General features: G+C 36.8%; 3 protein-coding genes across 3 annotated transcripts; 2 read left to right on the top strand and 1 right to left on the bottom strand.

Annotated features, from left to right (window-relative positions):
* LOC107616159 lies at nt 43-3,973 on the top strand. The gene is made up of 8 exons (XM_016318154.2): nt 43-224; nt 307-384; nt 994-1,800; nt 1,970-2,072; nt 2,263-2,363; nt 2,469-2,643; nt 3,043-3,213; nt 3,507-3,973. The coding sequence occupies exons 3-8, from the start codon at nt 1,012-1,014 to the stop codon at nt 3,536-3,538; spliced, it is 1,371 nt and encodes a 456-aa protein (XP_016173640.2). The 5' UTR covers nt 43-224; nt 307-384; nt 994-1,011; the 3' UTR covers nt 3,539-3,973.
* LOC107617802 (auxin-responsive protein IAA32) lies at nt 4,156-7,092 on the top strand. Its single transcript, XM_016319672.2, has 4 exons — nt 4,156-6,136; nt 6,284-6,496; nt 6,579-6,687; nt 6,787-7,092. The coding sequence occupies exons 1-4, from the start codon at nt 5,827-5,829 to the stop codon at nt 6,866-6,868; spliced, it is 714 nt and encodes a 237-aa protein (XP_016175158.2). The 5' UTR covers nt 4,156-5,826; the 3' UTR covers nt 6,869-7,092.
* Nucleotides 8,110-10,970, bottom strand: LOC107617803 (receptor protein kinase-like protein ZAR1). The gene is made up of 2 exons (XM_016319673.2): nt 9,132-10,970; nt 8,110-9,018 (listed from the first exon to the last, which is right to left on the bottom strand). Exons 1-2 carry the CDS (start codon nt 10,609-10,611, stop codon nt 8,363-8,365), a joined length of 2,136 nt encoding a protein of 711 aa, XP_016175159.1. The 5' UTR covers nt 10,612-10,970; the 3' UTR covers nt 8,110-8,362.

Here is a 13,102-nt window from a genome sequence, read left to right as displayed (position 1 = left end):
CCGTCCCACGCTCCATCGTCTTCTGCCGCCTCATATCTTCGCCGCACAGGCCGTCCTTCCGCCTCAGGGCTTTTACCAACGGCGGCGCCGGTGAATCATCTTCTCCTGCCGCCGTGAAGCTTCCTGAGAAGCCTTCCATTTGCACCGCCGACGAGCTTCACTATGTGTCCGTGTCCAATTCCGATTGGAGGCTGGCGCTGTGGCGGTACCACCCTTCTCCTCAGGTACGTTACTCGATGCCTCTTAAATTGAGCTATGAATATAATGATTTCATTTCCTGGGAAATGAAATTGAATTTTGATGCAGGCACCTCGAAGGAATCACCCTCTGTTACTGTTGTCTGGAGTTGGCACTAACGCCATTGGATATGACCTTTCTCCTGGGGTACTTTCCTCTTATCATTTGTTTATTTATATATATTTTTCTTATATTATAATTTAATCCTAAATTTTCTAGTTTTATGTGTATGCATTACTACTATGCTTGTAGTCATTGTTGTGTGATCTTCTTGTGCTGGTAAACTTGCCAAGTGCTAAATTGTGGAGGTTAGTTAGAATTAGAATTTTGGAACCTTGATTGATTTTTGATGTCCGTAATTTGTTGATTGGATGATTGACATAAGCAAGAGTGACGCGTGTGGTGGATCAAATCAATCACATCTCTGATTTCATGTTATGAATATGACCCTAAGCATTAGAATGAGATCCTACAGCATCATAACAATGTTTATGTTTGTAGGAACAGGAAGTTTGGTAGCAAAATTCTGGATGCATCTTCCATATTTCTCTGGTTGAAGTTGCATTTTCCCCTTCATATTACTATGTTTCAGTTATTAAATTAACATACTTTTGAGTTTTGAGTAATCAATGTTGCTGTCTGCCTAACGATAGGTTGTCACTTGAATTTTCTTTGCTATATATATGTATTCTTTCTGGTTTATGTATGCATGTACTATGTTGGACTCCCCCCATTAACACATGATATATACTGCAGTCATCATTTGCACGCTACATGTCTGGTCAGGGTTTTGAAACCTGGATCCTTGAATTACGAGGAGCTGGTTTGAGTGTCAATGGTTCAAATTCCAAAGATATTCAAAAGTCTTCCCAAGCAATATCTGACAGGATGGAAGCTACTTCAGAAAGTGCATCTAACTCGAATGGAGTTGTGGCCTCAGAAAAAGAGTTGAATAACATTTTAGATGCAATATCTGACAAGATGGAATCTGCTTCGAAGAGTGCATCGAAGTTAAATGGTGCTGTGGCTTCAGAAAAAGAATTGAATAACAATTCAGAAGCAATATCTGAATCTGTCACTTCTTCCTCCCTGGAAGTAGAAACTGGCAATGGTGCAGTCAGTGAAGAACTTACTAGGTTAGCTACTGTTTGGGATGAATCAAAATTGGTTGCAAGGTTGACAGAGACTTTTATGCGTTTGTCTGAAAGAGTATCTGGGTTTCTTAGTGATAACCAATCTAAGATAATGTCTACCAAATTACTTGATCAAATATCAAAACTTTTGGTTGATTCTCCATTATATGAACGATTCAATGAGATAAGAGGAAAGCTTTCAGCTTTGTTGGAAACAGGGCAAAACTCTGGTATTACTAATCAAATAACTGATCTGAGTCAAAAGCTAGTAAAAATTATTGAGGAAAGCCAGCTCTCTGTTTCTCCGCCGTTATTTGATCTACAAGCACGCTTTACTTCTACCATAGAAGATTTTCAAAGGCAACTTGACTTGATGGTGAAGTATGATTGGGACTTCGATCATTACTTGGAAGAAGATGTTCCTGCTGCGGTGAGGTGACTTCTTATCATGCTTGAAAGCTGTATATTGATCGCTCATGTTTATTGTGTTGACAATTATTAACAATTATATCTTTGCAATCACTTTCTTCTGCCTAGTATTTGCGAGGAACTTTCTCTGGCTGTACATCCTTATGTGATTTTTTTTTAAACCAATACAGATAGAATACATAATGAATGAAAGCAAGCCAAAAGATGGTAAATTGCTTGCAATTGGACACTCCATGGGTGGTATCTTGCTGTACTCGATGCTGTCACGGTTTGGTAAGTTGTCTGGTCTTTGGTAGTACGAATTGAGCACTAACTTTTACCTTTTCTTTGTTAACATATTCTTTGTTTATGTATGGCTGTCAAGTTATCTGTATCCCAATGCTGGGTTGATTGGGAATACCTTCATTCAGTTTCTGATTAGATATCAAATTGGTTATTAGCATGTTTTATCATTTCATTCTAGCTTGTGAAGAAAAAGAATCCAGATTAGCTGCAGTGGTTACACTAGCATCATCTTTAGACTACACGTCATCCAAATCAACTCTAAAGTTGCTCTTACCCCTTGTAAGTGGATGGTTTTGGTGTTTCTGTTTATCTCTGTACATAGATGTACTGGTTAACTTTGCATAATTACTGATATAGTACTGAATTTGGTCACTTATCAAACAGGCAGACCCTGCACAGGCTCTGAATGTCCCTGTTGTTCCCTTGGGAGCAATGTTGGCTGCAGCTTATCCTCTTTCATCTCGTCCACCATATGTGTTGTCGTGGTTAAATACTTTGATTTCTGCTGAGGACATGATGGATGCAGATTTGTTAAAAAGGCTGGTCTTAAATAACTTCTGTAAGTGCTTCTACTCGTCCACCAAATAGCCTAATTTGTTAGGAGGGTCGGTTATTGAGATGGTATTAAAGGCTCTGATTTTAAAGTTCAACCCTTGTTGCTATATTTTCCACAATTAGGTTGAATTTTACTGCAAGGTAAAATGGGCTAGCGCTCCATGTGGTTTCATATTTGGCTTGTAATGCCATGAACTGCTATATGTTCTTTGTGGATGTAGCTGCTTTTGCTCCTATATGCAAGTTGGATATATAGATCAGAACTTTATTGGTCTGGAATAGGTTTGGTACATGTTGTATACAAAAAGGGTGTATTCTTGAGTTAAGGAAAATAGGAAATTATTAGTGACTTGTCAATAGACCAATGTAACTGACTGTTGTATGATATAATTGCAACTGGTAGGTACTATACCAGCAAAACTTATCTTGCAACTCACAACAGCATTTAGAGAGCGTGGGTTATGTAACAGGAATGGGACCTTTTTCTACAAGGATCATATACACAAAAACAATGTCCCTATCTTAGCTATTGCTGGAGACCGAGATATGATTTGTCCACCTGAAGCTGTGAAAGGTAAACATTATATTTATAAATGCCTATTTATTTGCCCCAAGTTTAAACAAGTGAAGGTACTTCTTTTATTTGTTTGTTTTGTTTTGTTTTTTTTTTTTTTTTAACTTTTTTTTTTTCAATTATTTGCCTAACCTGGTTCCTGGCAGTAGAAGTGCATTACCACAAACCATACAATGTTAGGAGGTTGAAATCTAGAGTCACCCTTGTTTTGTGTGTGTGTATTCATATTCTCTTTCATGTTTTCTGCTGCTAAAATTTTTGTGATGTTTATTCTATTTATATTTTGAACGCAGGCAGTGGAGCAGGTTTATCCATGCATAATTGAATTTCTGAGTAGTCACGACAAGTGATTTACACCATCAATTTCATCAAATGCATTGTTCTTTGACCATGCTTGATTACTAAATCCCAAAGAGGCATAGTATATCTTTTCTCATGTGCCTTTTGCACATCCATTTGGAGCTTATGCTTACACATGTGGGTGTGGATGTTACTCGCAACATCACTATGTATATGTTACCGTACATAGTCTATACAAGAAAGTTGAGAGTTTAAGTTTATAGATCCTTTTGTGCATTGAAGTTTTCCAAGGATAGAGTGATAGGAATTATATACTTTTAAGAGGAATCTGTAAGAACATATTATTTGCTTGCGGCATAGTCCCTGATATCTGAAGTGCTGTAAGAGTTGTGTAAATACCATGCCCTGCTCAAGTTTCTTCAATGAATTTGGACCAAGCCAACTGGTCAGGTTTTGATAAGACTCACTTATCGATGTAATTCTTTCCTTTTTCGAATAATAAAAAAAGAAAATGTTTTATTTGTTCACTTATTATTTTGTTTTTAACAGAGAGATAAAAAATGAGTAAACTAGTGCCTGCCTCTAATTATATAATTACTGTTGATTGGTTGATAACAAATAATAAAGAGATAATACTCAATTTGGTCCCTGAAGTTACACTTGAATCTCAATTTAGTCCTTGAAGTTTTAATTGTCTCAATTTAGTCCCCAAACTTTTCAATTGACTCTGTGACGGAAACCATTGTAGGGACTAACGTGATTAAAATTTGAAAAATTCAGGGACTAAATTGAGACAATTGAAACTTCAAAGACTAAATTGAAGCTCGTGTAACTTCAGGGACCAAACTGAATATTTTTTCAACAAATAAATGATGCTCGTAGACATATCAACCATCAAGAAGAAAGAGTATATTGTAACTACATCCACAGTTTTTTTTTAGCCAAAAAACATATTAACATATTAAACTTATTGTTAAATTTTTTTACCGAAGATATAGACTTAAATCATAACATTTAGATATACAAAACATAACTCTAGATGTGGCTTTTAACAGCATAACTCGTAAGCACCATCAAAATCAGTGTTATAATAGAAGAAACTTACATGGTTACATCTATAAATCCAGATTGAGTTGTCATCTCGTTAGAGGAATCGTTAGACGTGCATGAAGGAGGAAACAGAAAAGTGCCTAAATGTTGGGTTATGAATGAACGGTGATTGATACCACCAACTATTAGGTAGTAGTGCATAGTTTGTTCTATAATTCTTAAGACACCCTTTGCCAAAGAGGTTCATAGGGTAGGAACTAGCAGCATGTTTCTTGAAAGCTGAAGTAGTAGACACATTGTCGTCATTAGGAGCAAAAGTCAATAGCAATAGAATGAAAAAGCAAATACAATCCGTAATCAACACCTCTCAATTATCCTATTCATCAGCCACATTTGTGTACACTGACCACTGTTCTTGATCCTGACATCTTCAACAATAATCTAAATCAATCATAGGTTGTACCTAGAATTTTGAAGTTCAAGATTAGTAACAGTCTGTCATATAACGAGTTCATGAATATATGGTATCCTGCCGAGACCCCTCCGGCGTAGCTATCAAGATCCTGGCCGGTAGAGGCCAGCAGGAACTCTCCTTCGGCATTGCCATCAGGGAATGAGCCTGAACTAACTATATTATTTCTCAAATCTATCATCATGTACAACAAGTTCATTGCTTTACTATCATTGGTGTTGTCCTAATTCAACTTAATCTACTATAAATTTGTAATTAAGTATCATTAATAACTCTACATTCTTCCATTGCAATTGTGTATCTAAAAAGTAAGAAAAGTGGAATGCAGCCAAAAACAGGGCGGTGTGGGATGTCGGTATTTCAACCACATAGTTGTTCCCTTGAAAAGTGGCAGCCCTGCCATAACTGAAAACAAATATTCAAATGTGAGCTTTAAGAATATACCTATTTTCACTATGTATTTTAAGGTGCAATGTTGATATTTGTACTGTCATGGTGCTTATACCGAGGTGATTAGCACCAGGATTTATAATCATTTACCAATAATCAAGTCTACTTTTATTACAAAAAGCTTACACTTCTTTTGTTGGGATATTTTGAAGATGGAATACATATTGACATGAAGAGCCTGAGGCTCTCAGCAAGTGTAGCAATGTGAGGAAGCAGAATCCGGAGAAACTTACTGTTAGGATCAATTTGGCCATGCCTTGTTCTTGTGCTGTTTTGTTTTTACCTTAGTGTTCCATGTTGGCGGTAACAGAAGATAAGCTTTGTGCATTTAATGATTGATAATGGAGAAACTTTCCTTGTCTTCCATGTGCTCTTGGACATGTCATTTAGATAGTTACTTAGTTTCATCACTCAGATATTTTACTATAAATAGGTTAAGTTCTACCTTGGTCAGCAACACCTACATTTACTGTTTAGCTATTTTAAGTGAAGCAGATATCATCACTATGGATTCAAACACATCAAGCTTTCTTTTGAACTCCTCAACTTTTCACTCAGTTTTCTACCAAGACAAACAGAGTGATGACATCATTGATCTTGGTCTTAGCCTCAAAACTGTTCAACATGAGGCTTCTCATTCTTCTGCCAACTGTATGTTTTTTTCATCCCCTTATATTTTTTTAAATTCTTTCCCCTTCTTTTTCTCATATTCATCATCATTAACTTGACCAACTAATAAAGGTTTATAGTGAGAGATGCTTCCATATGCTGATATAATGAAGTTATGTTTGGATTTAGTGTATGATGATGATATTATGGATTGGCCTCACTCTAATCTCAACCTGAAGAACTCAAGCAAGAACTTTGATGAAGAGATAGAGGGGGTCCAGAGCAATGAGAGATGGGCCTATGTGAAGGTGAATATGGATAGGGTTACAATTGGTAGGAAAATTTGCATACTTGATCATGGAGGATACTCAAGTCTAGCTATCCAATTAGAAGACATGTTTGGTAGGCACATTCAATAATGCAGCACTTGCATGATTTGTTTAGTTTTTTATGTTTACATTAATTACCTTGTTGTACAACTCAGGAAGCCAAAGCCTCTCAGGTCTAAGATTGTTCCAACCTGATTCAGAGTACTCATTATTCTACAAAGACAGAGAAGATAATTGGAGGAGTGTAGGTGATGTGCCATGGAAGTAGGTTCTCTCTTCATCAGATACACTAAAATTCCAAAGTGCATGGCATATATACTAATGGAAATTCTAACTTTGGTTTTCACTACCTTTTCTTTACAGAGAGTTTGTAGAATGTGTGAAGAGATTAAGGATTGCAAAAAGGAATGCAGGCCTTGCTTCCTGTTCATCTGGATACATCTAAATTTTGTGTCATTCCTCATGTTGGGTTTCTTCAGTAGAAAGAAACCAAAACTATCTTGATGACCTTTTCTTTTTCTTTTCTTTTTTTAGTTCCTTGATAACTTTATGTTTATTTGGTGTCTGTCCACATAGAATGTGATGGAATCAGCTTCACTAGAAGCACATGGAATGTTAGAGAATAGAGAGTAAAGCAAGTACTTGATGGAAAATTCTCAAGGTGATTGATTATTAGCATTCATGTGGACTATTACATATAACACCTTTCGTTTTCTAAATTTCAATTAGTTCACTTTATGGACCCTGGTGTCCACAGTGTTATAACTTATAACAAATCAATGCCTAGCAACCAGCAATGATTCTCGGGACAAATTGTTGACTATGACAGTCACATATTTATTTGATCATTTCCTTACATTTTCTCTTCACTAAGATAATCAATTCAATTAAACCATAAATCAAAACACAATTTTATTTTGAGCGTTGAATTCACAACAAATTAACTACCCAAAAACACACAGGATAAATGTTAAATGATATTGCTGTCACTATCAAAGTCAGAAGAATAATAACACCAATTTGTAGTAAAATCCAAAATGACAGCTAAGATTTTTTCCTACATTGATGGAATTTGTTTCCCCAAAATTTGCGCCACATGGTTTGGTATCCCAAGTCCAACAACATCACAAGTCACAACTAATGTAAAATCATGGAGTAAAATTTATGAATGATGCACTAAGTTTTATTATTTGCATTATATAGCATGGTCTCAATATAATTAATACAAAACTCTTGTAAAATAGTATCATATCCTAGAGAGCCATGCTAACTTGCTAAGCTAATTTTGAACAGAGTGTAGGGATTAGGTACTAGGTAGCTTGACTTTATTAAGGACTCATTTGCTTTATCTTTTGCTACTCTTTCATCGAAATATTCTTTTTTAACATTATGCCAAATGTAAATTGAGATAGAACTTAGAACTTGGGTACAAAAGAAGTGACACAATGTAAAGTGTAGTTTGTGACAGATCATGTATACGTCAAATCAGTTGCAATTATATAATTAATTACAGTTATACAAAACATTATTCCTAGTTTATAATTTTCCGTCGAATCACGTGCTAAGACTAATCTTTCACCAAAATATTGGGTGACAACAAAGGTTGAGACATACCTAATAAAACACAGGCTCAGACCTAGTCACTGGTCTAATAAAAGTTTAATTAGGTGGTTTACGATGAAGATATTCTCTCAAACAAATTGATCAATAAATAAATAAACAAACATATGAGAAAAATATTAGAGAGATCAATGATTTTTCCTCAAACAAATTGCTTTATTTCTTTACTAGCTAGTACTTCAATCACAAGGGCTTCTTCATACTTCTAGCCAAACCATTGAAAATCCTAGCAGATTGAAGACCTTAAACGAAACCAGAGAGTTAAATTAAAAAGAGAAGCAAAAACTTAAGAAATGAAATGCATTCACAATTTCACAGCTCAATCAGAGGATACAGATAATCTATCCAAAGCATCAAGCACATGCCTCATTGTAGGTCTCTTTTCAGGGCTGCTTTGGACACAAGCCATTGCAATCTTCAACACTGCAATTATCTCCTCTTCCTTATCTGCCTCCTCAGCTAAATATGGGTCCAACACATCTGAGAGTGGTTTCTTCTCCTCAATGCAGAACTGAATCCATTGAACAAGGTCCATTTCCGAGTTACCAACTTGCACAATCGGTAACCTTCCGCTGATAATCTCCAACAAGATCACACCGTATGAATAAACATCCCACTTCTGTGATGGCTTCACCACTTTTAGTGTTTCTGGAGCCTGATAACCATTCCCCAAGATATTAGGTGTAAGTTCTATGGACAAGCTCCTTTGTCTCTCTTGCGGCTTCTCAGCAGCCACTCGGCTGGATTGCATGGTTGGGGAACCTCCGGCAATATTTGCAAGGCGCCCGAGTCCAAAATCAGATATGTGTGGTTCCATGTTATGTCCAAGAAGGATGTTACTTGGCTTCAGGTCTCCATGAACATACTTTTTGGGGCTAAACTCATGCAGGTAGACCAATCCTTTTGCAGTTCCTTTCATGATTTTCAATCGATAAGACCAAGATAGCGGTCTGAATGTAACTAGTCCAGGCTTCCCTGAAGTCATCAAATGCAACCAAACAGCCAAATGAACAATGTGTCAAACCATAAGTAATTGCAAATTGGTATTGAAGAAAATAATAAAAAGGTTTGTCCATAATGAAACTTACCATGAATTGCAGCAGCGAGGCTTCCATTTGGTATATAATCATATATGAGAAGCTTCTCATCAACAGACCAGTAATAAGCTCTGAGAGTCACAATGTTTGGATGTCTCAACTTTCCTATTGCCTCTACTTCGGTTTGGAACTCTTTGAACCTTTGAGAACCTCCCTCCCCCAATCTTCTCACCGCCAATGCAAGCCCGTCTTCAAGCACCACTTTGTACATAATTCCAATTCCACTCTTCCCAAGAACAAAAGCTGATGCCTTAAGAAGTTCATCCAAATCAAAGGCCACTTGGCTATCTAATGGAACAAGATCATACTGCTCAACATGATCAGACAAGGCCTCGGATTCGTCCTTTCGGAAGCAGAAACACTCTTTACTACTTCCTTTCCTCCCCTTGCTAACACCAATAACATCCTGATCCTGATCAAAACCACAAACCCTTGAATAGCAATAAGAGAACAGAAGACCTAAAAGGCAAATTCCAATCACATCACCCACAACAATGCCAATCACAGCACCCTTAGTTAACCCTTTGTTTTTCTCACTCTTCCCAGAACCATTACCATTATCCTGAGATGAGTCATTATGAGGCATGAACGGGAATGAGGAAGGTGAACTAGCACCTGGAGTGTCAGGGGCACATGAATTCTTCAAAGGAGGGCCACACAGACCAGGATTGCCAATAAAAGCAGTTGGTCCTCTATTCATTAAAGCACCATTTTGTGGTATTGGACCATTCAAATTGTTGTAAGTAAGATCAATGTAAACCTTCTCAGGCAAGTTACCAAGGCTAGCTGGTATTGAACCACTAAAATGATTATGAGACAAATCAACAGTTCCTTCAAGGCTAGTTAGATTACCCATGTCTGCAGGAATTGAACCATTGAATTGATTGAAAGAGAGGTCAAGTTTCTCAAGAGAAGAGAAACTAGTACCAAATCCAGCAGGCAAAGTGCCAGTGAAATTGTTTCTACTGAGAACAAGGGTTCTGAGCCTCTTGCATTGGACAATTGTAGCAGGCAATGACCCATTGAAGGAATTTTGTGACAAGTCAAGAGTTTGAAGGTACCTGAGATTCTGAATCTCACTGGGAACAGACCCAGAGAAGGAATTGCCATAAAGCACCAAACTTTGCAGCCCCCGAGCTTGAAAAAGCTGAGGAGGCAAGGTTCCAAAGAGCTTGTTGTTCCTGAAGTTGAGATGGCGGAGCTGGGAGAGAGATCCCAGAGCTGAAGGGAGAGAGCCATAAAGTTTCCTTTTTGGGATGCTAATGGAGACAACAGTTTGGTCCTTGCAGGTAATCCCATTCCATGAACAAGGGTTGTCATGGGAAGAATTCCAAGTGACCATGGAGCCTTGTGGGTCTTGAAGGGACTGCTTAAGCGTCAAGAGCACATAGCCTTCGGCATTGAGGGAATTAACAAGAGGTGCAAGAGAGTTGCAGCAAAGAAGAAAGAAAAGCAGAAGGAAAGGGGACATGTCCTCCAACTTAGTGACCGTTGGAGCAAATCCAAGAACTTACACAAGAAAAAGCAAGGAAGAAGAAGAAGCAGCAGCAGCAGCAGCTGGTTGAGGGGGGTTGATTCTGTGTTGTGTGTTTGTTACAGAGAAAAGAAAAAGGTAGGAGGAAGACGACAACCGAGGAGAGAGAATAAAGAAGCAGTGTGTTGTGTTGAAGAGTGGGAAAGCAATGGAAAAAAAGAAGACTTTTTTGGGGTTGGGGAGTGCAGAGAGAGAGAGAGAGAGAGAGCTGCTAAGTTTGGTGACTACTCAGTAGAGTGCCAGCACGGACAACTCACGCGATACCTTTCTATCTTTATAGTTTTGTATTCAATTGGATTCTTACTCCATATATCTATGAAATTTGTATGAAAAATGCTTCACGTTTTGAGCTTTTACATGTCCGTGGTCTTCTGCTTAGGGGACTTGGCACTTGTTACAATGCATGGAATGGAGACCACATCACACACACATACTATTTACACACGCACACAGCCAGCAGCGGTTTACACACACTCACTTACACGTAAACCGCTACTGCCAGTAGCGGTTTATACACACACTCACACGTAAACCGCTACTGGCAGTAGCGGTTTACATAAAATATAGAAACAATGCATTTGCGTATTAAAAACTGAAACAATGTATTTGCGTAATATTGGAGATCAAANNNNTTCCTTCGTATATTACGGATTGATAGAATAGAAGTAACGGGAATGGGAGCGTGAGCCCGCCACTATGGTCAATCATAACAAGCGTCTCGTTGCCCTTTACAGCCCAAGCTCATCATAACAAGAACAATAAACAAATATTATTGCCTGCGTTCTACACTAAAATCGCTTAAATACACAGAAATAGAGATCCATCAATATGGTGGAAGGATGCGATAGAGGGGTCAAATTTTAAAACTTTAGGGGACCAAACTACAAATTATGTATAATTTACATGTAAAATCTGAAGATGGCCCCCCTTTAGACGAACAAGGCTGTGCCAACATTGTTATAGCTTACACTTATTAAAAATTATTTTATTTAAAATTATCAAATATAGTTGTTAACACACTTAACAAGAAAATGCTTTATCAAACACAAGTGCCTACTCCCTACTCCTGTGGGCTAGGCCCTTTTCTGTATGTCGTAAACTGTCATCTATCCATATCCCAAAACAACAAAGAATTAGTGCCTTAACACCACACATTACACTCCAAATAAAAAAAAAATGGAAAAACAAAAAACGAAAAGTTCATTGTCTAACGACAAATCCTTAATAGAACTCAGTATCGCAACGAATTAGTCTTTAATATGTGGGATTGGAGAATATCGTGAAAAACAAAAAAAAATGAAAAGCTAAAAAGTACACTTATATATATACCACCATCATATTAGGTGATACGGCTGTTACAAATATGAAACTATAACTCGGCATTATGCATTATAACTCGGCATCATGCGTTATAATCAGACTCAACAAACTACATCTTGGAATAAAAATGTTCGACCAGTCATCATCACCTACTAAAATGTAATAACTGCTCTTTAATTCAGATGATTAACAGAAGCATAACCGACCAATTCTACCTCGCCTATAAAGATATAATATATTATCTTCAAAATATACATTGAATTCACAATACTAATTTAAGCATCGGAGTACCTTTTACATGTACACTCCCCCTTTGTTCATACTCTCCGTAATGTGATACTTCTTTGGACGAAGAGTTTGGATCTTCCTAACTTATAGCTCAGCGTTGAAGGCAACAGTTCGACGTCAACTCCCAAAAACCGAATTACATCCGAGTTACTCACACAATAATAATTGGTACCCACCGTGGAGCCGGTATAGATTCAAATAATTTAAATTATATTCAGATACTTGAATCAATTTTCAAATAATATTTACATATTTTAGCAATTTATGTATTCTAATTTTTTTTTTCTCAACATTAGGTATATACTAAAATTAATTATTAATATAAAATATATATTAAAAATAAATTAAATAATATATATTTATATATAAATATACAATAATTAATTTTAATATATATATAAGTGTCATTGGTGGCATTTACTTGTCGATGGCTAAGCTTATTCCATTCTGCCAACTTTTAATTTCTCTTGTCTTTAAGTTTATGCATTTATAATTTTATATTCGCAGTGATTTAAGTTTAAATGTTATTATGTTCTTGGTTCGGGACAATATCAATGCATATCCAAATAAAAGTGACATTGCCTAATATCGATTTAGGAATCAAAATGACCACATTGCCAACGCGGTAAAAAATAACTAGTTACTACACTTAGCTTCGTGTTAGTCTTCTTCAGTTCTTTTGCGCTTGGATTAAAGACTTCCAACTCTAAACCCATATGCCACACGTCGTAAAGCAATTTGCGAGCTAAAGAATAATCATCTTTAACCACCACACTTTTAATCACCATTAACTTTTACCTAATAAATTAATTCTAATACC

Source organism: Arachis ipaensis, chromosome B09 (assembly GCF_000816755.2).
Source record: "Arachis ipaensis cultivar K30076 chromosome B09, Araip1.1, whole genome shotgun sequence".
Classification (NCBI taxonomy): domain Eukaryota; kingdom Viridiplantae; phylum Streptophyta; class Magnoliopsida; order Fabales; family Fabaceae; genus Arachis; species Arachis ipaensis.
The sequence above is the reverse complement of the archived record's forward strand: the minus strand, read 5'-3'. Positions and strand labels throughout refer to the sequence as shown.